We start from the raw sequence: 27,097 nt of genomic DNA on the forward strand, positions 1-27,097 counted from the left end.
GTCCTGGAAACAGCGCTCTATCTCTCGCGAGAGTCCTCTCGAGATCTTTTGTTCCCCCCCTCGCCCTTCTCAGAAGGTTCCTTCCCAAATCCCGCGGCCATTTTACTGAACTCTCGCGCGGCTTGGCTTTCCCCTCCTCCTCTCGTGGAACACGATGCGACGAAGGAATGTGAAAGGCTCCCGCCCGCCGCCATTTTCTTTCTTTCTTGGCAAGCAGAGAGCGCGGTAGGAAGTGGTGAAGCGGACATGGCGGATTATTCTACGGTACCCCCTCCTTCTTCGGGCGCGCCCGGGGGAGGCGGAGGAGGTGGCGGGGGAGTCAATGACGCTTTTAAGGACGCGCTACAACGGGCTAGGCAGGTGTGTATTGTGAACACCAGGCGAGGGGTGCCGCTGCCTAGGCCGGCCTGGTCCCTCAGGCTCTCAGCTAGGCCGCGGAGCTCCCTACCGACCCCTCCGTGGCGCGTGCGAGGGCGGACGGAGCGCCTGGCTCCGTAGGCGTCGAGGAGAACTCCCGCGGCCCAGTCCTAGGAGCAGAACGAGGCGGCGGCCGTTTTGTGGGCCTCCATAAGCGCTTTCCGGGAGGCCCCTCAGATCGCCTCAAAGGGTGGGAGGAAAGCCGCTTGGGCCCACCGGTTCCTTCTCTTCTCCTGTACGGTGGAGCCGGGAGAAGGAGACGTTGGTGCTCCCGGGGCCTTCCCGCCTCCCCCGCAGCTTTTCTTGTTCTCTCAGCACTCTAGTGCCGGTAATACTCTTCAGCCGGGCGGAGGCGGGAGCGTTGGCGGCTCTGGGCCTTCCTCCTCACTTCGGGGCTGGGCGCGACTCCCGAGTTTTCCTGCGTGTAACGTCTGAGTCTGTGGCGGCGTAAACCCCCGAAGCGCGAGGTAGCCGCCTCCATAGTGGCGGCGTCTGGTACGCCCAACATGGCAGGGGATTCGTCGGCGCTCCTCGCCGAAGCGAGGATCTCTTTTCACACGCAGGCAGGCGCAGCATCGCCCCCCCCCTCTCCACCACCACCAGCAGCAGCGTTACGTTGCTCTCTAGTCAAAAGACCTCGTGCGCCATTTCGTCCGTCGAACCGAAGGGGAACCTCCGGTTCGTCTCTCCAGCTGCAGCTCCTTGCATCCGTTACAGCGTCCGTGGCGCATCCTAACCAAAGGAGACTTTTGTAGCGCTCCTCCAGTTATGATTCTCCGCCCTAAACCCCGTCCATGCAGCAGTCGGGACATTTTGTCTCTGCTGTAAATTCCGTGCCCGCATGTTTTCTTCTTTTTGGAGAACGGCCAGAGATTTTTGATTAGCCGAAGAAAGCAGTTTTTGAATCCTAGAAAGGCTTCCCCTCGTTTCTGTTCCACTGTGAAATTTCTGTAACTAGTTTGTTGCTCGTATTGGCAGAAATGCCACAAAAGTGTGCTTGCCCCGTTTCCTTGTTCAGTGCTATATACTAGCTTGGATTATCCCAGAAAGACAAATTACTTACTGGCCCAAGTAATTGCTGCTGTTTTTAGCTGTAATATTCCTTTTCAAGTTAATTTGCAGCCTGAAGCTTTCTTGTTCCTTAGTAACTTGTTTCGACAATTTAGAGAGTGTTTGATGAAACGTTAGTTTTTGGCATATTCCTTCAATGTTGTGCAATAATTCTTTGCACAAACTATAGGTTCTCTGTTTTTCCCTTCTACTTTGCTGAGAGCAGAACCTACTTACCTGTAAGTAGGAGAGCTATCTGGGAACATTGTGGCTCCATTATTTCACTGTACCCAAAGGGTATATAACTATTCAGTGTGAATTTTTAGGTGCTGATTAACTACTTAATTGCTACATAGCTTTCTGCAAATAACTATAAAATCCTAGCATTAATTTTAAAAAGTGTATTTCCACTTTTAGTGGATGCTGAGAGATTCTTGAAAACATTTAAAATATTTAGAATATGTTAAAATATCAGTCAGTCCTAATGTCGCATGGTAGCCTAATCCTTTCCATTATCCTACACTGTCCTTTGAACCATTGTGGTTTTATTTCACATGCATTATGAAATTTAAGGTTACCATCTTAAGTATATTCGTTCTTGGAAATAATTCCCAGTGAACTCAGGATTTGATTTTCAGTAAATATTCTATTTCAAAAACACCCTAAATTGACTGGAAGGTTTTTTTAAGTCCACACAACTCATTTTAATAGTAGCTCACCAGTGCCATGGATATTGATAGTGTGAATATGGTCTGTCCTATATATAACTTATGTGACATAGGTTTTTGCCCTGTACTAATGATGTTGAGCAATAATGTGAGCTCCTAAAGATACGGTGCAATCATAGCAAGAGTTACACCCTTCTTAGCCCATTGACTAAAATGGGCTTAGTAGGTGTTAGCTCTGTTTAGAATTTCAGTGTTGCTTTTTTCCTCAGTTTTCTCACAAAGGACCCAGCAGACTGATATTCCTGCTATCTTCAAGTATCCATCTAGTTCAGACGGCTGGCTGCTAGAATCAGTGGATTGGGTCCAGGCTAAATTTCCCAGGGGCAGAATGGAACTGCCTTCCTTTTCCATTGCAGACCAATGGTCTCTATGGAATGCTGCTGAGGTGGGGGAATAGGGGACCCAGAACAATGGCATGGGATCTCTTCAGTGGAAAGGTGAAATTGGTAGAAATTGCCAGTCCAGCCCAATGTCTGGGGAAGAATTCAGGTGGCTGGAGATGGGTCAGTTCCCATCACACTACATAATCACTTCAGCAGTTGCTGTTACTTAATTGTGTTGTAGGGCTGTATGTAAATAGTGGCAGTTGTCCCAGCAGTGTGCTTTAGTAAGTAATACTTGTGTTTCTGGATTTTAAGATTAAACTGATTTATCAGAAATCATTATGGTCTACAGAAATGTGTTCACCATTACACACAGTTAGTGTATGTGTAGCACTTGCAAATAATTAGCTAGGATCAATGCAGCTTAAAGTTTAAAAGGTTACTAATGTGTGCTTGAATTCTTTAATTTCTGTATTTTAACTGAATATATGCGACATTAGAAGATTAAATTTCTCCATATGTTTTTTTCCCCTCTAGATTGCAGCAAAAATTGGAGGTGAATCAGGGACATCGGTGAATTCAAATGATTACGGTTATGGGGGACAAAAAAGGCCTCTTGAAGATGGAGGTATGCTGTCCATCAGTACCCAAGCTGCTAGTATATTCAGTTCTCAAAACCGTCCTTTCACCTGTGTTTGTAAATGTGGAGAGAGACTATGTATTAGGCTGCCTTCTCTCAGTTATTTTAATGATGGTTCTTAGAAAACTGAGCAATCAGTTTTGAACATGAAAGGCATAATCTTTATATATAAACTTCAGTGGAAGTTCTCAGGGTGATGAGTTTGCATTTGCTTTCATGAGTGGATAGCAATGACATTACAATTTTAACAAATCAGTCTTAAGGTAGGTGAAAGATTTATAGTTTAAAATGCATTGTATTATGTATGTGCTTGAAATATTTGTATTATAGGATTAACAGTTTATGTAAAGCTCTTGATTACTTCAAGTTATGCTTATATGTTCATTGATGGATCTTTTCAAACTTCGGTCTGGTATCTAAGTTGCATTGTGCGCATGCAACTTTTAAAAATTTCACTGAAAAGGCAAGCATTAAAAGCTTATTTTAATTTTGAACTGACAAAATGTTGCTTGGGGAAAAGTTCTAAAAGATGTTTCCAAAATGTGTAGCAAATGTCTTAAAAAGAGCAGTTTTTGTGGGCTAATAGAGTTTTATATGTTTATCCTCAAAAGTACTATGTAATATTTGTAACATCCATGAAGAGAATTTTCAGATCTTGGAGGTGTATGTAGGTTTTGAGGATTATGATTTAGTTTACAGAAAATCAAGGCTCTTGACAAGGAGTACTTGTGTACTTTATTAAAGTGCCTTTTTATTAATAGTGAGGCTTTTAATATTCAAAAATGAGCTAATGATGCTTCAAATGATGTATGTAATGTATTCTTTTTATTTTATGTGTAGATGGCTCTTGGACAAGTCCGAGCAGTACAACACACTGGGAGGGAATGCCCTCTCCTTTTAAAGGCAGGAATTTTTATTTATTACCTGTGTTTAGTATGTAAACGTGAAATGAACTAGTGGATCTTTTGAAATGGATGACACAGATATTTCTTGGAATATGTGTCTGACTTTTGCTGCACTTAATTATGATGGTTCATCATATCTGAATATGGGGTGGGAAGGAAACATTTGAAGTAATTTTATTATTTCATATTGGTTATCTACGACTTTCACTCATACTAAACGGATTTGGATGGTAGTGATAGTAGCGGCTTTGAATCTGCTGTTTTGAAGTCTTACGCTATGAAATTTTCAGTATTCAGTTAGGAAGTCTACAACAGTTACTAGATTGAGATTGTATTGCTATGTGTTGGTTGCATCTATTTAGTATCGTGGTTGTTGTCAGACATAATTGTAAAATGATTATTTCTCACAATGGTGGTCTTTTCAGTTTTTGTTACAGAAGCATCATTAGCTTTAGTGTCAAATTACTGATAATACAGTTAAATGCTTGTTAGTTACTTTTTAGTGACGGGACATCCTTAATAGTGTGTTTAAACCTGTGTGCCTTATAAAACCATTGAACACTTTGTCTGATAAATGGAAGTACTTCGCATTTTTTCCCCCGACTATACTAACCAAGTGCTAAACATAAAAGATTTTTCTTTGTTTAGATGACCTATTCCCTGAAATTCAAAAACATGCTAAAATGCATTGGACAAGTTGCATTTTGCACTGCTGGAACAGCCATTTATTTAAGTTGCTTATATTCTTGACTCCAAAAATTTATAAAACTCTTAATTTTGCAGATCAACCTGAGCCTAAGAAAGTTGCTCCTCCAAACAATGATTGTAAGTATATGCCATTTTAACTCATTTAGATTGTTATGTGTATTTACAGGAGTTTCATGTCCTGTTCTGCAGATTACATCTGTAAATTATTGTATGTATGAGCAAGTAGTGGTTACCTGAATGCCGCAGAGCTGCTGAATCTTCCTTTGCCTTCGCTGCCCCCTCATCACAAAAAGTAGTTATTAGCTCTGTTTCACAGACTACTTTTGAAACTCTGTTGTTGAGCTGTGCATAGGGATTACATTTGGAACGAACTACTAAAACTAATGTGAATGTGCAAGTTTAGCATTCCAGCCAGTGTCATTAAAATTAAGAATTTCTCAAAATTTGGCAAAGAATAATGCTGCATGTTCAATTACTTCTATTTAATTCTCTATAGCAAATATGCAGAAAACCACATTATATAGCATTGAAGCAGTTGTCCATGTTTGATGTGTATGAGAGCATTTGCACTGGTTTCATGGATCAGCCTTCTAACACAGGACTGCGCTATAGAAACTCTGCAAAGTCTGACCTTGTAACTACAAGTTAATAAGCTAGAAGGATGGTAGGAGGGGACATTTCATAACACTGCCCTAACATGAGATTGCTTGGAGATGCTGTAGGCCTGACTCATTATTTCTCATGCATAGCTATAGCTTTTCAGGTTGCAAGGGGAGGAGAGCTATACTCATGTAGCCTCCTTAGCACTGCTTTGTGTAACACCAGGTTGCATTGTGAAGGCTGAAACATTTTTCACATTTTGTGGGTTGTATGCTTATTTCCCCCATCTTTTGTCCCTTCTGTACCTATGGGCTCTTTGTCTCACTTATTGCCTTTGCTAAAGTAGATGGGCAACAGGAACAAATGGCAGCCATCTTCGTGCTGTTCTTTGTAGCTATTAGAGCAGATACATGCACAACACCACACCTGTAGCAGTAGACCTAATTAATGCCCTACATAAAAAACGTTACTTCATGCAATATAGTATGTGGGTGGCGGATTGCAGGCTAGTTTTGTAATTTTAATTACTTGTTGACTTTCTCCATAAAGGATGAAGTTTGTATACTTTATAGCTGTCATGATGATTCACTGAAGAAATTTGCCAGTTAGATTCAGATTGCTTGGAATCTCTTTTTTAAAATAAAATTCACTCTGTTCCTCAATATTTACTGTAAAAAGGGGTTTGCTGGTAACTGCCAGTATATGTGACTTAACACCTGTGGGGTTTGGGTTAATTACCCAAAAATAACAATGAAGTAAGTATTGTAGAATAATGGCATATTAGATATTTCAGTGTGTTATTTCAGAAAATGAAAATTAGTGCAACCTTGTTCAAACCTTGTACAAATTACAAGTAGAATTTGTGTTGTCCTAAATAGTTACACCCTTCTAAGCCCACTGATTCCAATGGTGTAAATTTGTTTAGGATTGCATTGGCAGTATGGTTAATGTCCAGGTTAATTGATAGGAGATCTAGTATGTCATATGGGCAATAAGTAGATAATGCAGTTTAATCCTGTCCCTGGCCTTTGGGCACTCTCAGGAGACCATATGGTCTTCATAGACTGGAATTCTGCTTCTTCATGGTACGCTTCGGCTTTGACTGTACTATGGCATTCATTTTAATGGGCTTAGACTGGACTAACACTGCGTAGGATTGCACTGTCAAAGAAGGTCTCTCTTGTAGAGTTAGAAAGCCCTGGACAAAAACTCATTGAAGTACCCTAGTATTTTTCCCCTGTGTACTGTGCATGAGGTTGGTGCCAAAAATGCCCCGTTGCATGCAGAAGGTAAAGCGCACATGTGATGCAAAAGTGTGGCACAAGAAAAGTTAAACTGAAGTTTCATGTTTTAACTCAGCCTAAGTTCCAAGCTGAACTAGAATGAAGAATGTCTTTGGATATTTGGTTCAGGAATACAATTTGGAAGTTCAGCGAGTCCTTTGATGTGTGATACAGTAACTGACTTAACAGCTTTAAAATTCCAAAATCTTCTGTATCAGTTGTTCAGTATTCTGAAATATGCAAAATGAACCTCAAATAAGAGTTCAGAAGCTTGTTCAATTTCTGCAGTTCAGTTTTTGAAATCTGGAAGGAGTGAAGCTTGAATATGATGCTCTTTCAGATATAAGAGAATAATGATAGGGTTTTTCAATAAAGTATTTACTATCAAAGTTGTATTGATTTAAGGTCACTGTTTGAGTCTTAATTACAGTGGCATGTACTGTGTATAGTGATATACTTTTGGAGTCTGGTATTGCAAAGTTAGTCTAAATGCCACATTTATATCTAGTCCTTAAGACTATGAATTATTTATGTTACTTATAGTCCATCTTTCTCCCTGAGACTCAAGGTGAATTACATCATTAAGTCAGCTCAATCAATAGGTTGAGACATCTTATAAACAGTGTAATAGGTTAGGGATGCAGAAATCTGAAATAAGGCATAAATATTAAACATGACAATGCAAGGAATTGTATTATTTCCATTTATTATTCTTTATGTTTATAATAGTTTTTTCTTTACATTTTTCCTCTCGGAACAACAGTTCCTTTATTCCGCATGATAATAAATTCTAAATAATATTTCTTTTCAATCGTTTTTTCAGTTGTTTCATTTTTTCCCCTTTTGGTTATCCATCTCTCCAGTAGGCAGTCTAGAATGCGGCAGTGTCCCTGCCTAGATCTAAATTGCTACTGCACACACTGGTACAGTGGTTATTATTTCTAGAACTCAAAGCAACTGAACTTCCTTTTCCTGGTGTCTGATATTGACTGGCCTGACTTCTTAACTGTATCCCAGCAGATAAAATATTATGGATTGATCATCCAGTGCTGGTACTTGGTGTGAGAAACTTTCACAGTTGTCAAATTTTAAATTGAGGGAGATAATACCATAAATGCAGATGATGGAAAGTAACAATAGTCTGTGCTTTCATGCTCTTTCACAGTGGGTAGCCGTGTTAGTCTGTTTGCAGTAGTCAAAAATGGCAAGAGTCCAGTAGCACCTTAAAGACTAACAAAAACTTCTTTATTGCAAGGCATTTGGTGAAATTAATGGCCAAAATGTTTAATATTTCATTTTAGCTTTTGGAAGTCAGTTACCACCCATGCATCAGCAACAGAGGTAGGATCCTATTTTACCTGATTTTTTCTAGAAATAACATGCCTGCTAGATTCTTTTTTAAACTTCTAAAACAGTATACTGAATTCCACGTAATAAAAACATTACCAGAAGGAATGAATGTTGAAATTATTAGAGTTTTAATCTGTCAGCAAGAAAGTAGTTATAACTAAGAATGGCTCATGTAGCCATAATGCTGCAATAATGGAAATAAAGTTTGGATATTCATGTGTACTACCAGATGGTTGTTAGTGTTCAATATAAGCAGTTTTGGACCAGAGAAGGGCATTGGGATGATTTGGGATCAGATTGGAACTAACACAGGGGTGCCCAGCCTAATTCAGACATTGAGTACCTCTGGAGTTTTAAGATGGGGTAGTGGGTATCTCCACAAAATCACTTCCATGGGGGCTGAGGCCAGTCATGGAATTTTGGGAGATGTCAAGAGAAGCATCCTTTTATGATAGGAGACAGGAGCTTCCAAATGGTGATGCCATCTGCACTCTTCTGAAGTACTTCAGCCCCACTGAGGTGAAGAAAGCTAGAGTTGATTTGCTGTTTTGTGGATGAGATGCTCTGGGCAAGAAGCAAGTGGGCCCTAGGAAACGCAGTGGCAGATGTCACAGCATGGCTGCCACGATGATCACTGCTGCTATAACACAGAATTTTAGGGATAACCAAATTAATGATAATATAAAGGTAAGTGGTTGGGAGAATGTTAGTGCTACTTTCCAGATGCAAAGAGGAAGACTTAATTGTTAGGTTATCCTCCACACAGCACCACAGCAGAATGAAACTGTCCATTGATTTGGTTGTTAGTGTAGATGAATCTGTGCCTGCATATCAAACTTCATAAGCAAATACCAGTCAACTTGGCATAATGCCAACAAAGCATCGTCAGTGAGTACAATCAAATCCTCTTCTGTTGTTATAACATATGGTGCATGCCAAACAAAAATGCAGGTTGAATCTTTCAGAAGAGGAAAGGAGAAGGGAGCCCCTCTTTGACTATCTGGGATGGTAGCTGTAATAGGAAGGCGAATTGGGTATGACTGAAGAGGGAAGCTGGTTGGAACCAACCCAAAGAATGATCAGAAAATCAGAATAGATTTCTTGCTGATCAATGTTGAAACTTGAAGTCAGCTCTTTTTGCTGCACTGAGTTCTGATATAGCTAATGTTAATGAAATTTAATTGCTTGCCACAAAGCTAAATTATTGTGGGACATGTTACATTAAAGTGCAAGAAATGGGGCCATATGTCCTATCTATTAGAATGAAGGAAAATATGATCAATATGTCTTGTTTCCTCTGGGCTTAAGAGTTGTATTGTAACTAGGGGTGTGCATTCGGTAAAGCCAAAGCAGCTTTTTTTCAGACCCAAAAATGTTTTTTTTTTAAATCTGCTTTTTTCTGGGATCATTTTGTGATGACCAGCTACAGCAGTAGAGAGGGAAGAAACACCTTTTAAAAGGAAAAAAACCCCGCTTTGGCACATTCATGCTGTACTCCACAGCCCTTTAAAGTTTAAATCCCCTTCTTCTGCTCCATTATAGCCTATGTGAAATCTTTCCAGGACTTGGGGGGGCATGTTTTTTAAGGTAGAAAAAAACACCTCAAGTTCAGTTAAGATTGGGTTAGGGGTCCAGTTTTATGGGCTCTCATTTTTCCTACACTGGCAATAGTGGAAGATGGATGGGACACCTTATTTGGGGGTCCATAAGACCTAATGTTTACCAAACTGGGGGGGGGGGTGTTCTTCTACGAAGAGTCACCAGAAGCTATGCTGAAAATTTGGTGCCTCTGCCTTAAAAAGCAGAACCTCGCCAAGAGCCCTGGAAAGATTCCACATAGACTATAATGGAGCTGAAGTTTGGATTCCTAGCTGGGGGAGGGGACCCATACCAGTATGGAGATTCGGGAATCCCAAAAAACTTTGGGTCCGATATACCGAATCAAATTTCCCAGATTTTTTGTGCACCCCTAATTGTAATCTTTTACTATATTTTCCTGTGTTCTTCCATTGCTTCACATAATGTATGCTATTTGGTCTTATTTATCTCTTGTCTTTAGATCTAAAACTAGCCATGTGCCAATCTGAGTATCTGTGAAATACATAAATAAATAGAAGTAATTATCAAATTCATATATATGTGTGTTGAATTGCCCTTCGTATTTCAGTCATTATTTTTTTCTGTTAATTTGGCATTTTAAAATAAGTGATCTTATTAATGTCAATATTTCAGTCATCTAAAGCTTTGCTTAATAGAATAAGAATTTGGCTTTGTTTAAATTTCATGGGAAGTACAAAACACAATGCAACTAGTTAGTATAGACAGAGAACTGGATTCCATGCTAGGTGCCAATATGTTTATGTTTTGTTCAGGTCTGTAATGACAGAAGAATATAAAGTTCCTGATGGCATGGTTGGATTCAGTAAGTAGTTTCAATATATAACAACATAATGATGCTGTAACAGAGATTATGAGTGTGATAACTCTGGTTTAATTTTCATTTCTCCAGTTATTGGCAGAGGAGGAGAGCAGATCTCCCGTATACAACAAGAATCTGGATGCAAAATACAGATTGCACCTGGTAATTGTTTCACATGCTATTGTTAAAGAAGTATAGAATGTAGTCGATTAATGTTGTGGGGAAATCATAACATTACAATAATTTACTTAAGCAGTGAATTACAAATTTTACGGATTTTAAACAATTGAATCAATCTTTCAGAGGTGTGATTAAAAACGTAACCATCAATCACTGATTTGTGGCTTCCTTGCTAATTTTATTTTTATACTGTTTCTGTTTCATAGATAGCGGTGGTCATCCTGAAAGATCTTGCATGTTAACTGGGACTCCAGAATCCGTGCAGTAAGTATGGTCACTTATATTTTTAAATAGGCTGACAAGTTTTGCATATAATTATCATCTCTTCAGTGATGTGTGTTAACTCCTGTCAGATACAGCTAAATTTTATGTTAACTTGCTTTGACTTGAAATAGAGGATTTTTGTTGGATTTTTTTTCTTTTGAAAATTGGAATTAATTTACATACAGGCTTATCAGTACATTTGTGGCCTGTGTCATCTAATCTCCATAGCTCCACAGATTTGCTTGCTGTTTGTATTTCTGTAATCTGGGTGGCCTTCCATTTTAATAACTGTTGTGTGCACTTGCATAGTTAAATATTTCTAGCTGATCATCTTGCTAAGTGGGAGTAATGGGCCGTGAGCTCAACTGCTGTAGTCAGTCACTGGAGGTCAGGCATACTTGTCAAGGGTGGTATGTAGGCTGAGGACTAATTCAGCTTCACTACAGCAAGAGAATACAAATACATATATGAATTTAAAATAATGGGTCAGCCTACCATTCAGAAACTATTCATCGCACCTCCACTGATACAGAGAGCTTGGCTGAAAGGCTTGGCTGTGCCTCCCAGCTTACCTATTCAATAATGGTGTTTCTTCTCCTTTTGAGCTACAAAAAAGCCTTTCAGTGTAAAACTGGCTTCCCCCAGCCTTCCTTAAACACACATTTTGTTGTCTAGATAACTGAAAACAAGTTCTTATGGGTCTTTGAAGGAAAGGAAAACAAACCCAACAGCACATTGCAGCAGCCTCACAAAAGAAAAGCCTATCTTTGCAAAGTATTATATAAGGGCCGCCTCACTTTTGCTTGGTTTTGTGTAACCCTGGATCCCTACCTCATCTGCAGCTAGCATTATTGGGCTGGCTTAGTACTAATATTAGCCTGTATTGGAGCACTGGGAAGGGGAGAGTAGAGGAGGGGGTGTCTCACTGTTGTCCTTGTACAGAACGAGTTACTTTGACTTGCCGTGAAGCCTGAAAGTGGGGGAGTGGGAGTGGTGCAAGGGTGATGAATATGAACTGCTGCCTTTGAAGTTGCCTAGCATATCTCATCCTTGCTGCATGCAGATTGAAACATCAAGCTCCTGTTCCTAAGTGAGTTGGTTCACACTTCCTTAGAGGGGGAAAAGAGAGAGAGAGAAGATGACAGTGGTGATGCAGGTCTTGTTGTAGAGGAGGGGGAGAGGCTGGCCAGCTGTAGGACATAGCAAGGCAGGCAGCACAGCCTTGCATGCCTCCTCTGTGCCCACCAGCAGCAGCCCAATCACCCTTCTTTTCCCTTCACCACTAATCATGCATGTTGCAAGCCCAGGATGATTTCTGCCTCTTGTCTCTGAGTTCCTCCATTGGGCATGGGACAATGAGTGAACGTGCAGGAGCTACCTTGGCTTTGCTGTTCCCTCCCTGTCCCCAATCCAACTGATCTTGCTCTGCTGGCTGCACTTAACAGGGAGGCAAAAGCCCTCCCTACTCCAACCTGGGCATCAGCAGTGGGTCCCTGGTTTGCAGCTTTAGGCACAGACGTGCAGTTGCAATCTGGGATTTGTCAGGGGCTGCATTAAAATATGAAACCCTGAAGGATAAAAAAATGAGTCTGGCTCCTAAACCTTTGGTCTGACATCTAGAGCCAAAGAAAAGTCTATTTTGTGCCTAACCCTCATGTTTACATCTTCCAGACTTAAGAGTCTGTTCCTGTCAACAGTGTAGATCTTATTGAGGCACTAAAAGAGTGTAGATAGTAGAAAGGGGACTTGCTTCAAAACTACATTGCTATAATTGTTTGACAAATACATAAAAACAGATTTAATCAAAATGTTCTGTTCTGAGTAAAATATGGAAGTATTCAGCATGAATGAATACAGATTAGCCTGGTAAATCTTGCATTTTGTTCTCATGCAAGTAGCAGGCAGTTGAACCTAGATACAAATATTTTAACAATTTAGCATATACAAGACCAGAACAAAATTAAGTTGTTCCCATGCTCAGAAGGCAATACAATAGTATGCTACTTAAAATGGCAGCTGGTATGTGAACAAGTCCATGTGTTCTCTTTACTCATTTCCTCCCCCCCCCCATGCTGCAAACAATAAAATATCAGCTCTATTTACTCTGAATAATGCAAACAAATGTAACCGTTGGCACACTACAAAACAGCTTATGCATTCAAGGAAAAAAGCCCATACTCAAAATTACCATTTTAAAATGGCATTTTCTAGTTACAGAAACTGTTGTCTCCTTCCGCTGTTTTGTGTGTTCAAATCCTGTTATGATGCATACATTAATAGTTTCCATTTTTTTAAGGTCTGCAAAACGGTTACTTGACCAGATAGTTGAAAAAGGAAGACCCACACCAGGATTCCATCATGGTGATGGTCCAGGAAATGCTGTCCAGGAAATTATGATTCCAGCTAGTAAAGCAGGATTAGTTATTGGGAAAGGTGGAGAGACAATAAAACAGCTTCAGGTAAGTTATATAGTTGGGGGATTGGGGAGGGTCCTAAAAGCATGAAAACTCAGTTTGCATGAACTGTAAAGATTCATTTTGTTTAATAGGAGCGAGCAGGAGTTAAGATGGTTATGATTCAGGATGGTCCACAGAACACTGGAGCAGACAAACCTCTTAGGATCACAGGAGATCCTTACAAAGTTCAAGTAAGAAGAGAGCATTTATAAACACGTAAATCTTTATATGATCTAACTTCAGGATTAATGCATCTTTTAATTGTAAATGCATCTTTACTTCTCTTTTAGCAAGCGAAGGAAATGGTTTTAGACCTAATTCGTGATCAAGGTGGTTTTAGAGAAGTACGCAATGAATACGGGTCAAGAATAGGAGGAAACGAAGGACTAGATGTGAGTGTGATAAGAATACTTTTAAGTTCAATATGTATCTCCATACAGATTAGGTTAACGGACAGTAACCAGTCTAAATGTTTTGGGGAGTGTTATAATTTTATCAGTGTGAAACGTTTGCTAGTTGAGGAATCATTTCTAATGTTTTAGGATACAATTAGGTATTTGATCGTATAGTCTTGTAAAATTCCTGTAAAATGTGTCACAATTAAAATGTCCTACCAGATGACATTGTGTCTCTGGAAGAACGGTGTGTGGTGTGCCTTTCAATTCTCTTTAGCCTCCATACCTAAAGTTTTTCATCCTTTTGTTTCTAAGTGTGGGTCTAATAAGTTTAAAAGGTATCAAGATAATGCCTTGAGATATATAAAATTGCACTTTAATGAAGCATTACAATATCTTAAAATTTGTTAATGCACTTCATTTCTCAAGGTCCCAATACCACGATTTGCCGTTGGCATTGTAATTGGAAGGAATGGAGAAATGATTAAAAAGATACAGAATGATGCTGGTGTGAGAATCCAGTTTAAACCAGGTAGGTTGCTTTTTGTACAAGAACAAAAAGTCAATGTTCTCACTAATTTTGAAGCAGAACATTTTAAATATTTCATCACTCTTTCAGATGATGGAACAACTCCAGACAGAATAGCACAAATCACTGGACCTCCAGATAGATGTCAACATGCAGCAGAAATTATTACAGATCTTCTTCGAAGTGTTCAGGTTGGTTGTTAATAGTACAACTTAGTGTTCTTGGTGTACCAGTAGGAAATAGTATGTATAATTCTATATTAAAATTTGTTTGCTTCCAGTTTCCAATAGTAACACTGGCATGATAAGTCTCCCAGATTTTTAATAAAATAGGCAACTTTGAGAATATTTTCAGTTTTAGCATTTGCTGTAATTATGTAGATTTGTTTTGAATGGCTCATATGAAGGATACTTTCCAGGGAAATTCACGTATATGGCTGGGAATAGAGCAAGCACAGTAGATTATCTATTGGCATGTAATGGATTACTGCCAATGGTTAAACACTTTCAAATTTTACCTTCCTTTAGAAAGTGATCATTTTCCTTTATCTCGATGTAACCCATACTGAATCAATTTATCAATGATTTAGATGGTCTGAGAAACTTGATTTAAAAGTTAAGGACTTTCTAAAATCTGCAGACCTTCAAGAATATTACAGTCTTTTTAAATTTGACCCCAAATCAAGATCTGTGAAATAAATTTACCATATATATCTTAAATTTCAACTCTGTTTTAATTATCCCTGTTAAAAATAACCGAGATAAACCCAGTAAACCATGTAGGTACACCAAATCTTGGTTTGATCCTGAGTATGCTAATCAGAAAAAGAAACTTACTTTCTCATATCCTCAATGTGTAAATTCAGAATTAGACAAAAGGACTGAATACCAGTTGTTATTGACAAAGCAAAAAAAAATCTATAAAGAATCCAGCGAAAGAAAAAGGAGTCTATCTTAAAAGTGTGGGAAACACTAATACAGGCTGTTAAAAATAAAAATAACTTCTTGAGACTTACAAGTGGTCAGAAGCGGAAATCTTCCCCACTAAATTTGTGTCTACCCCCTGATAACTGGACCTCTTTTTTTCAGGAGTTACACAATGACACTCACCAGGCTGCCTTCCCAGTAGAGATAAGAAATGTACAGCAATGGCCTCCGGTTAGTGTGAAAGAGCTAAAATCTCACATTAGTTGTTTAAAAAATGGCAAAGCCCCAGGAAATGATGGTTTTCCACCTGAAGCACTGAATGAACATAGATTGGGCGCCATTTTTAGCAATTCTGTTTACACATATTGACAAGACAGGCCATGTACCTAAGGGGTGGGGCACAGCCATGGCCATTGTAGTCCCCATCTAGGGGAATGACCCATCAAACTATAGACCTATTAGCCTACTGAATATCATTAGCAAACCACACCAGAGATTTATTAGATAAATTTCAACTCTGGCTAACCCAAGAAGACCAAAGAGCTCCCAAACAGGCTCGTTTTGAAGAGGGCAGATCAACACTAGATCACTGTTTGATATTTCAGCATCTAATTGGAAAATATACAGCAAAGGGTCCGAATGCATTATTTGCTGCCTTCATCGACTTGAAGGCAGCTTTTGATTCAGTTTTGAGACCTAAATGGTGGCAAAAATTAGAATATTCAAATAAGGATAAGACTTCTTTATCTTATATGCGGTTTGTATGAATGTACCTCCCTGAGAGTTAAATACAGCCCTAGAGGATATCTTACAGATTCAATTAAAAGGAGTCAGGCAAGGATGTCTCTTAGTGCCACTGATGTTTATATATTATATAAATGACATGGTTAGCTATATGAGCTTGACCAGTGTTCATCCACCAAAAATTACACATCAACACGTATCCATACAGCTTTATGCAGGCGATGTGGTTGTGATATCTAGAACACCTGTGGGATTGAAACAAGCACTAAATAGATTTGCAGAATTCTGTGAAACAACAGCTACAGATTAACTATAGCAAGATTAAAGTAATGGCTTTTGGGAAACCTACAAAAATTCAAAATTGCAAAATGAATGGCAATAGTAATAAGTAAATAGCTTCAAATATCGGGGTTGTCCTACAGCATCAGGGTCCAATCTAGCCCACTGTAATTATGTGCTGGAATGTGCAGAGATCTGCGCATGCTGTAATTATTTTTTTCTGCTCGAGGGGAGGTTTCTAAGTTTCTAAGCAGCCTTAAAGTTATTCCAAGCAAAAACGATGTCTCTGCTCATATATGGAACTTACGGTCTTCAGTCGCGGGTTTAGTACTGTTAGAGAAAGTACAATCTTAAGTTTTTGCGTGCCATCCTACAAGTCCCCTCTTGCATTTCCAACTCTGTGGCTCGCCTTGAGATGGGCATGATTAGGGTGGGGGCAGGGATTCGGCTGTTGTCTTGCTATCCATGGTTTAAAATAAAGCTATACCAGCAAGGTCTTTTACTGCTGATTGAACAAGACCATTATAAATCTAAATGGAAGATGACGGTCCGACATGATTTAGAGAAATTTGGCCTATGCCCACAGGACCTATTGAAACTGGATAAAGATCGCGTAAAACAACTAGTAAGACAAAGGCTAGAGGACACTGAAAGGCAATGTGATCTAGCAAGGACAGCTGGTTTCCTGTCATCTTTTTAAAAAGATGTATATTGGCACCGTTGTCATACCTCACAGATTTAAATGTAAACAAATTACGCAGATCTTTTACTCTAGCTAGATTTGCAGTAGTACACATGAAGATGCCTTCTACTGAATCAGACCCTTAGTCTATCCAAGTCAGTATTATCTACTAAGACCAGCAGTGGCTCTCCAGGGTCTCAGGCAGAGGTTTTTCTCATCACTTACTTGCCTAGTCCCTTTAACTGGAGATGCCAGGGATTGAACCTGGGACCTTCTGCATGCCAAGCAGAGGTTCTACCACTGAGCCACAGCCCCTCCCGTACTAACGTCCACCGTAATTGAAGGTAAATACAGTAAGATTCCATTTGAGGCAAAGATTTGTCCATGTGAACTTGGAGAAGTTGAGACTAGGGAGCACATTTTCTTTCAATGTCCTATATATAATCAGCTTTGACACGCTATTATATCCCCATTAGTGGTTGATTTACCTGGCTGTTCTAATATAGACTTGAAAAATTATTAACAGATGAAAATTGCAATTAAAGCTTGAAGTAGGGTAACAACTAAAGACGTAGATAATGATGAGATTGGTCTACTGAAGCCTAATAGTGGATGATCCTGTTGACTTTTATGTGTAAAATAGTTTACAGTTAAACTACCATACTGTAATCTGCTCTATTTGGTTTTGATATTTTATTTTATATGATATTATGTTGTGTGTTGGTTATTACATTATGTATTTATTGGTCTTTGACCGCAAATAAATTCATTATGTAGAATACTGTTATAGCAGTTAAGCTTTATAAAGAAGGCCACCAAAATGTTTCCCAGCTCACCAGCTAACACAGAACTATATTAGATGTGATTTGAGGGGTGGGGATCATAACTTTACCTGCCTTGTAATTCTTGCTCGATGCTTCAAAATTGCAGAACTGTACAACCATAAGTCTGGCAATAAAGTCAGATTTTAGAATTTAAAGGGTATTACATGTTCGTCATATTTAGAGTGATTTGTTTGTTTAAATTGTGTTGTGCAATGGCATGGCGGATCCATCCGCTACATCACCCAAGCACATACTTCTGATTTTAGCTTATTTCTGGTATCTGAGGCAGACACCAGGAACAAATACTTCAGGGCAACACACAACAGCGATGTAAGGTGATAGAGAGTTTAGGTCTCCTCACCCATACACAGCTGATGGTCAAACTATTGGAACTCAGTCTAATAAAGAACACCTAGCTATAAAGTGATAAGACCAGTAATTTCTCATTAGTGCTTTCCCCCCCTCAATCTAGGCTGGCAATCCTGGTGGTCCTGGACCTGGTGGTCGTGGAAGAGGTAGAGGACAAGGAAACTGGAATATGGGGCCTCCTGGTGGACTGCAAGAATTTAATTTTATTGTGCCCACTGGAAAAACTGGATTAATTATTGGGAAAGGTAATACACTTCATTTGCTTGTTTGATCCTTATTTGATCTTATTGTTGTGAGTTGCACAGAAATACTTTTCTTTATGCTTAGTTAAAAAGTTAGATTTTCTAAATAGAGCAGCTGTTCATGATGTTAAGTGATGAGTGGGAATACCTGATTGTGGCAACAGTTCCAGCTATGACAACTCTTCACAGGATAATGAACTTCTTTAACTGCTTTAAACATTAGGCAGTTTAGAGACCAGTGTGCCATTGGTGCTGCTTTTTTCTTCCAGGTAGCTTTTTTGTAATCACATTTTTTAAACAATTACAATTATTTTAGGTGGTGAAACTATCAAGAGTATCAGCCAACAATCTGGTGCTAGAATAGAACTTCAGAGAAACCCTCCACCAAATGCGGATCCAAACATGAAATTGTTCACTATCCGGGGGACACCACAGCAGATTGATTATGCTCGGCAGCTTATAGAAGAGAAGATTGGCGTGAGTATTCTTGAAAATAATATTATAAAAATATTTGTGGTAGGGCTAAAGCATCTGTTGTGAGTAAGGATAGAGCTGGATTTTGTGATGCCACTGTTGCAGAATACTTGGCTTGTTAATATTTTACTTATTGCCAAGTAACCAATTATTTTTTAAAAAACAAAAAAGACCAGCCCATTTTTCGTGCATGCCCTTTGGCAAATTTACTATCATGTGGGGCTGTTGCCCTGAAGGATCTGCTGCATAGCCTGGGCAAGCGAGCAAATGGTTGATTTACAAGAATGGTCTTGACTACTGGAAGTGAAAATGTTGAAGGCTTGTTAAGAGGCCACTTTACACAGAACAGTGACTGCAGTGTGAAAAAATATGAAAGGAACAATTGAACGTAGAGAAATTTTCTATTGAGGTAGATGTCTGAAGGAATTGATTGTGCTGGAATTTTTTCTCTGAAGGAAAAGTTTGGAGGATAGAACCTTTAGCTAAATATTTGAATGAGTTTGTTCTTCCAGTCGCTTGAGAGAAACATTACTCTTACATTCTGTCTCCTCTAACAGGGTCCAGTGAATCCTTTGGGTCCTCCCGTGCCACATGGTCCTCATGGTGTTGTTCCTGGCCCACATGGGCCTCCTGGGCCGCCTCCTGGTGCCCCTATGGGACCTTACAATCCTGCTCCTTATACACCTGGCCCTCCTGGTCCAGCACCTCAGTGAGTACTCTTGCAAAGGAGTCCATGAAAATTACTAGCCTGTAATGATGAGTCAGGAGAAGTTTTAGTAGGCTGCCTTCCGATACATATGTGAATTTAAAAACTCCACACTCTAGGGGGAAATGCTATTTGGGACTTAAAAAATTGAGAGAACCAAAAAGAACTTGATTGAGGATTTTCAAAAACAGTCCTTAATGTCATGAACATATATAAATAGTGGCCATAGTTACAGAGAAGACTTCCATTACTGATACCCCTTCACTGATTATAGAAAGCAAAAATTCATTTTGCCTAAACTGGCACGTTTTAAACGAGAGAACTATGCAGTGTTTCCCCCTCTATTGTGCCTTGCAATTTTAGTTAAGTTTTGCTGGTTCTTAGGCCAAAACTTTTTTTAACTGCCAAAACTGGGTCAAAGAGCATAGAAAAGAAATGGTCTTTGTGCAGTAGTAGGGAGCCTCTCTTATATGTGGAGTAACTGTAAGCAGTCTTGTGTGGGATGCTACAGAGTTCTCAGAAGATGGGTTCAGCTTTACCTTGTTCAACACAATCAGACTGTGATCTGATCAGGGATATATTTGACATCCAGCAACTTGAACAGCTGCCAAAAAAGTTTGAAGCTGCCTGTTCGTCAGAAGATGTGTTACAGCTGATTGGGAGATCAGTTGGGAGTCAGTTTTTCAGCCACCCCTTCAGTAAAAAAGCTGCACAGTGCAGTTGCAAAAGGGGAAGTCCTGCCCTGTGAAGCCTCTTCCCTCCCCTTCAGGCTGGGCAGGGACAGAAGCAATGATTTTGATCTCTGCATTGCAAAAAGGGGAGGGAAAAGGTGCTCATTTCTTGCCTTCTCTAGTAGTCCAAGCCAACATCTTGAGAAGAAAGGGGGAATCCGCTGGGCTTCTGATCAGTGCCCTGCCCTCTGATAAATTTGCTATATCTCTGCAATTCCGGGAGGCAGCAGTTTCCAGGATGGAAATTAGAAGAACCCGATGTCCAGCTGATCTGCTGCAAGATTACTTCTGACCCACTCATCCCTACCATATTTTGCTGGATGCAGAGCAAATAAAATTCCCAACATTCGATTGTAAGCCAGTTCATAGGTGATCCCATATCAACTGGGAACCAGCTTCTGGTGGCTACAAGTAGCCTGTTCTGTGAACACAGACAACAGTTTACAAAACAGCCCACTGTTTCATTGTCTACCTGATCAGTACTGGTGAACAGGAAATGAGCTGAGCAGGCAGGTGTTGGAGCATTTTCCAAAAACTCCAAAGAAAATACAAATGTATTTTCTAGGCTGGTTCTTTTCATGCTACGTTGGCTGGAAGCTGTAGCTAATACCTGATTAGAGTTTGTTTCACACCTTCTTGCTTCAGCCTGATATTGAGGAAAGGTATATGGAAAGGAAGTAAGAACTATTTCCAAAGACCATCTGCTGACTCCAAGCTAACTTACTAGGTCTTGGCTACACTAGTAAAGATTCAATAGTACAGCACTTTGCATAACAGCCAGGTGCCTTCTGGTTTTGGCATTGGCTGGATAGTTGGCTTAACACTGAATTGGCTGGGTAATACAGTCCATTCAACATTGAATTCGCACGTTTAGTAGATTTGTTTTGCTTAGAATAACCAACTGTGCTAGAGGTTGTTACTAGATACTTCAGTGCTAACCAGGTGACATGTTACGCCTGAAGTAACCACAGTTGATTTTCATACCCTTTTTGTTACTATCCATTTATATTAAAGGAGAATCTAATTGCATGCAATATTTTCTTTTGTAGTGGGCCTCCAGCACCATATGCTCCACAGGGCTGGGGTAATGCTTATCCACACTGGCAACCACCAAATCCTCCCGATCCAGGTGAGAACAAACAACAACAAATTATTAACATGTGTGGCATGTATTCGGGTTCAAAATTAACTGCTGTGAAATGTAAAGAACTGCACAGTGGGCTAGATCCTGGCAATCATTTCTGCTAACAGAAGCAGGGGGGCACTTCTGTCAATTATGCCAGACACAGCAGATCTGTTATGTTCCTCCCATGATGACAGGGTTTCCTGTCCCCTAGGAGTTTTCAGCATTTGTGGAGATCAGTAAGCTACAGTGAAAGGGTGGAGGCAGGGATGTTCAATTCCACTAACAGAAGTGGAAGCTGCACAGCAATTAGGCTAATGATGATCCTTTGACTTGACTCCAGAGACCTGGTCTGTGTCTTTAATATGGGGCTCCATTAGGTAATTTATATTTATTATTCAAATATTGGTGTTTTCTGAATAGAGCACTTAAGTTAACTTGGTCATTAGACCTATTGTGTGGGAGGGGTTGCTAATCAGCACACTAATAGCCTATTAGTACTACTATGTCATGCAAAAGCTTCAGCTTTTTCATAAATGTACTGCATCTGATCAGGTGTGGGGGGAAATTGCGCAATAGGACCAGTGGATATGTTTGATTAGGAGTGATTTCAGGTACACAAAACCAGCCCAAATATAATTTATGCATGAAAAAAGTGTGATCATTTAAATTAAAATCTACTTTTGCTCAGAATATTTCTAATGGGTTACAATGGAAAAACAGTTTGCAGGGAATGTAATGCTTCGTCTGGTGATGCAGCTAGTTGAATTGCTGGTGTCAAGCAGTTGTATGTGTCCAGGAATCCACTACAATTGAAAGCCTTTTAAAAATTCATCCGGGTTATCTGTATAATTCTGGTGAAACTATTTCAGTGCAGAGTTCTGTGGTAGTAGAGTGTATTCTTGTTAAATAAGCAGAGGTTGTCATAAGAATGCTAACCTGAGTGTTTTCCAATGTTGACAATGAGCTTCCCTGATATTGGATTGAATTGGATACTGCGTGTGTACTATTTAGGCCAAGGGTCGGCAAACCGCGGCTCCCAAGCCACCTGCGGCTCTTTGGCCCCTTGAGTGCGGCTCTGCCCACGTGCGGGCGCCCGGATGAGGAAGCCCCGCGCGGCGACTTTCTCTCTTGAGGCTGCCCGCAGCCCGGAGGGGAGGGGGAGGCAGAGAGCGAGCTGCCCTAGCGGCCGCCACCTCCCCGCCGGCCCTCCTTCCTCTGGGGCCGGCAAGGGGAACGCCAGAGCGCGGCGCTCCCTGCAGTGGAGAGGGGGTCTTGCCGACGAAGGAGGGGCCTAAGCCCCGAGGCACCCTCCCTGGCCCCGCATAAGGCCCCGACAGGAGCGAGAGGCCGGAAGGGGCCCGCCCCGCGCTCAGTGGCTTGGCCTTTGGGGAATTCTGAAGGAGAGCGGAGGCGTAGAGCACGCAGTGAGTGGCGGCGGCGGGAAGAAAAGAGCCGCTTTTCCCTCAGAGCGGGAACCAGCAGGCGTTCGCGGGGTGGTGGGGGGGGTGAACTGTGGCGCGCACCTGGTCAGGTGACCCCGGGACTAGATGACCCTGGTGGTCCGTTCCAACTCTGATTCTAAGGTGAGCGGCTACTGAAGTTTAAGCTGGGATCAATGTTAAAGCGCCCCTGGACTCCTGCTTCATTTTTACTGCTTGTCAGAACCCACGTCTTCCACCAGCAGTCGGTTTCTCGCCACGACTGGGATTAGCTATGCCTAATCGTGCAAGCCCGCTGAGCTCTGTGCAGCGGGCCGTCCACACTCGCTAATCACTGAGCCAATCGCTCCGCCGGGCAGGGTGCCCTGGGGTGCTTTGCTTTCCTGCGGCCGTGCGGCGGAAACCCCGCGGCTGCGTGATGCACGGGACTTCGCCCTGGCCACAAAGAAGCACGATGCCGCCGGCGCAGCACCGGCCACTAACAGGGAAAGGGAGGGGCGGGGCAAGAGACGAGGCTGCTCTCCCGCCCTGCCCGGGAAGCAAGCTTGCAGCCGGCTCCTTGGGGTTCCTTGGCCGAAAAACCCGCGAGGAGAGGGGTGACCGCAGCCCTTGCTCGCTGCCCTCAGGCATCCCGCCCCTCCTGGGAAGAAAGGACGGCGGAAGGAGCCTTTGTTCGCCTACCGGGGAGGCCGGAGGTGGGGGAAATGGGGCTGCTGGGGGAAGGAGGGGGAGGTGAAATGGGGCTGGCGGGGGAGAGAGTGAGCGGTCTAGCTTGGGGGGGGTTAAAGGTTACACTGACCACGTGAAGCTTATCCCCAAAGTGTGTCTTTTCTTTATCATTTTTATTATCATTATTATTACTGTGTGTGTGTGGTTGGGTGGAGGGAGAACGTAGAAGCGCCCTTTGTTTGCGAAGTGTGTAGAAATGAGGGGGGTTGCCCTGCTGTTGGTACTGTAAGGCGAGTTTAAGAAATTTGGCTCTCAAAAGAAATCTCAATTGTTGTCCTGTTGATATTTGGCTCTGTTGACTAATGCGTTTGCCGACCACTGACTTAGGCAGTGCTAGTGCTGAACTGCACAGCTGTATCAACTACAGTTCCTCCAACAGAACAGCATTTTTGATTCCAAAAGAATGGGTAATGATTTTTGCTGGTTATCACTTTTGCAGATTCCCATTTTGCCCTATATATTGTTCCAGAAGATCTGAAATGCCAAGGAACAAAAGTGGGGGTGGGGGCTCAGTTGGCCAAAGCAGGAAAATCCTGCAGACATTGTGAAGTCTGCATATATGTGTATCCAACCTACAGTGGTGATAATGTGTTAAAGAAGGAACAAAGTAAAGCATTATGGCTGAGTGGTTAGATGTGTATGCTTAGTTGCCAAAAACTCAACAAATCTAGTGCTTGCACAGTTATTACATGTATATATTGTTGGTGTGGGTTTCCTTCAGTTGCTTTTTCTGTAGCACTTTGGTGATGTTTGAATCAGCTCTCAGTGGTAGGGGTGTTGAGACAGCCAGTCGTATTAAAGTGAGGAAGAGTAATTGAAGCTTACCGGTACCGAGCATGTTCAACAGAGCCAATGTTAAATCTCCTAGGTAAGCCAACGGATCCTAATTCAGCAGCATGGGCAGCCTATTACGCTCACTACTATCAGCAGCAAGCGCAGCCACCACCTGCAGCTCCACCCAGTGCGCCACCAGCCACCCAGACCAATGGACAAGGTATCAGACTGATTTATGTGATAATATTTTATTAAATAACAGATCTTTGTTATTGTGCATTGTTTTCAAGTCACATAAAGCCTAAGACATGCTCCTGATCTGAGCTGCTAACTGTGTGGAATACAGTTTTTCCCTCCACTTTCATCCATTTTCACCACTCATGAGGAGCACCTGACATTGCCTTCTAGGCAGGCTTGAGTGTCTCACAACTCCAATTCTAAAAAATAAGCTTTTTAAGACTTATTGCAAGTCTGTTTTTTTGTTTTGTTTTGTTTTGCTTTCCTTTACTTTTGTATTCAGTTGATCTAAGCATCTTTCACTTTTTGTGTGCCCCACACCCTCTGTTTCACCAGGGCTTCTCCACAGTGCCTAGGGAGTTCACAGGATGTTCGCGGATGCTTTCTCTGCCTTCCCCTTAAGAACCCCACCTCATCCGCTGCCATTACCAGTTTGACTCTGCTAGCCCTTTCTTTCTGGCCTTCTCCATTCAGTTCCTTTTGGGTTGTTTTTTTATTATTATTATTATTTTTGCTTGACATGTAGACTCCGGTTGCTCTCTCTTGCCCTATAACAAAACCAGTGTTCTACTGTACCTTGCATAGAGAGTAAGAGACTGGTCATATACAACTATATCGTTCTAGTTCCTGTTTGAAATGAGCAGGAAAGAATGCTGGCAGCAAGGAAAAATCTGGGGACAGTGTCACCTTGTGAGCCCCTGAACTGCCAGTAACACATACTTTGGTTGACATTTAGTTCTGTTCTGTTGGGCACATGATTTTTCTTTGGATCTGAAGCAGAATCTGAGCCCGTCAACTGTGGAGTAGCTGCTGAGATCATGGTTGAGTAGGAGGATCCCTTTTACAAAGCACAAAACAGTTTGAAGGCAAGGGTTGCAAGGTCATGAAAGCTTTTGGTGTTTTCTTTTACCTGCCCATTTTCCTAAATCACTGCTTATTAGGCCATTAGTTACCATAGAACAGAATTTTAGCCTGAATGTTCACAATATGTTCAGACATAGTATTCCATTGCTGGTTGTGGACCGTAATAAATACTTGATTTGATGTGTATTGATTTGATTTGTATTACGTTTGGCTGTGTGACTGACTGTCCCCTGGTGCTTTCTCAAATGGTTTCTCAAATGTGACCACAGAAACCACAAGTAAACCTCACAAGGGATTTTGATGCTGTGGCTTGCAGGCCAAACTGAAGGGTAAATGGGAAGCAAAGGAGGCAGTAGGAATGATGAAGCTGTGAATGCAAGTAAATACCATTTTGGAAACCCCTACATAAAAAATTTGTGCACTGGATTTGGTGTCAACTATGAGTGTAGACTTTCATGTTTATGCTCAGAAATAACCATTTAAACAGGCATTGAAATAGAGTAGAATCATAGAGTTGGAAGGGACCATCAGGGTCATCTAGTCCAACCCTTCACAATGCAGGAAATTCACACTACCTCCCCCACACACACCCAGTGCCCAGAAGATGGCCAAGATGACCTCCCTCTCATGAACTGCCTAAGTTCATAGAATCAGGATTGCTGACAGATGGCCATCTAGCCTCTGCTTAAAAATCTCCAGGGAAGGAGAGCTTACCACCTCCCAAGGAAGCCTGTTGCACTGAGGAACCACTCTAACAATTAGAAAATACTTCCTAGTGTCTAGATGGAAACTCTTCTGATTTAATTTTAACCCGTTGGTTCTGGTCCGACCTTCTGGGGCAACAGAAAACAACTTGGCACCATCCTCTATATGACAGCCCTTCAAGTACTTGAAGATGGTTATCATATCCCCTCTCAGTCTTCTCCTTTTCAGGCTAAACATACCCAGCTCCTTCAACCTTTCCTCATAGGACTTGGTCTCCAGACCCCTCACCATCTTTGTTGCCCTTCTCTGGACACAATCCAGTTTATCTACATCTTTCTTAAATTGTGGTGCCCAAAACTGAACACAATACTCTAGGTGAGGTCTAACCAGAGCAGAGTAAAATGATACCATCACTTCACGTGATCTGGACACTATACTTCTGTTAACGCAGCCCAAGATCGCATTTGCCTTTTTAGCTACCACATCACACTGCTGACTCATGTTCAGTGTTTGGTCTACTAAGACCCCAAGATCCTTTTCGCACACACTACTGCGAAGACAAGTCTCCCCCATCCCACAATTATGCATTTGATTTTTCCTACCTAAATGCAGAACTTTACATTTATCTCTGTTGAAATGCATTTTATTGGTTTTACCCCAAATCTCCAGCTTGTCTAGATCATCCTGTATCCTCGCTCTGTCTTCTGCTGTATTTGCTACCCCTCCCAATTTAGTATCATCTGCAAATTTAATAAGCATCCCCTCTATTCCTTCATCCAAATCATTTATAAAGATATTGAACAACACAGGGACCAGGACAGATCCCTGAGGCACTCAACTAGTCACTCCTCTCCAAGTGGATGAGGAACCATTAACAAACACTCTTTGGGTGCGATCTGTCAACCAATTACAGATCCACCTAACAGTAACAGGATCTAAAAGCTTTCCTCATAAAGGTTTCCAAATAAACATTTCAAACTTGTTTATTCATTTCTCTGT

The 27,097-nt window shown here is 41.2% G+C and overlaps 1 protein-coding gene across 6 annotated transcripts in view; it reads left to right on the forward strand.

The window, feature by feature from the left end:
• Nucleotides 1–137: 137 nt before the first annotated feature.
• FUBP1 (far upstream element binding protein 1) overlaps nucleotides 138–27,097 on the forward strand; it is a 32,110-nt gene continuing 5,150 nt past the window's right edge. The window contains exons 1-18 of one of the 6 annotated variants that reach the window (XM_056845601.1): nucleotides 138–360; nucleotides 3,056–3,146; nucleotides 3,999–4,061; nucleotides 4,847–4,888; nucleotides 7,956–7,995; nucleotides 10,377–10,426; nucleotides 10,514–10,585; nucleotides 10,810–10,867; nucleotides 13,164–13,326; nucleotides 13,416–13,514; nucleotides 13,614–13,715; nucleotides 14,148–14,250; nucleotides 14,338–14,438; nucleotides 18,175–18,316; nucleotides 18,630–18,790; nucleotides 19,345–19,496; nucleotides 21,274–21,353; nucleotides 24,387–24,512. In XM_056845601.1, the coding sequence (XP_056701579.1) occupies nucleotides 247–360; nucleotides 3,056–3,146; nucleotides 3,999–4,061; nucleotides 4,847–4,888; nucleotides 7,956–7,995; nucleotides 10,377–10,426; nucleotides 10,514–10,585; nucleotides 10,810–10,867; nucleotides 13,164–13,326; nucleotides 13,416–13,514; nucleotides 13,614–13,715; nucleotides 14,148–14,250; nucleotides 14,338–14,438; nucleotides 18,175–18,316; nucleotides 18,630–18,790; nucleotides 19,345–19,496; nucleotides 21,274–21,353; nucleotides 24,387–24,512 (1,759 nt within the window). In that variant the 5' untranslated portion in view covers nucleotides 138–246. The remainder of the gene's footprint in view (nucleotides 361–3,055; nucleotides 3,147–3,998; nucleotides 4,062–4,846; nucleotides 4,889–7,955; nucleotides 7,996–10,376; nucleotides 10,427–10,513; nucleotides 10,586–10,809; nucleotides 10,868–13,163; nucleotides 13,327–13,415; nucleotides 13,515–13,613; nucleotides 13,716–14,147; nucleotides 14,251–14,337; nucleotides 14,439–18,174; nucleotides 18,317–18,629; nucleotides 18,791–19,344; nucleotides 19,497–21,273; nucleotides 21,354–24,386; nucleotides 24,513–27,097) is intronic. The other 5 variants (XM_056845602.1, XM_056845604.1, XM_056845603.1 and 2 more) reach the window with 5 other exon arrangements.

The sequence above is a fragment of the Euleptes europaea genome, chromosome 2 (assembly GCF_029931775.1).
Source record: "Euleptes europaea isolate rEulEur1 chromosome 2, rEulEur1.hap1, whole genome shotgun sequence".
NCBI classification, from domain to species: Eukaryota; Metazoa; Chordata; class Lepidosauria; order Squamata; family Sphaerodactylidae; genus Euleptes; species Euleptes europaea.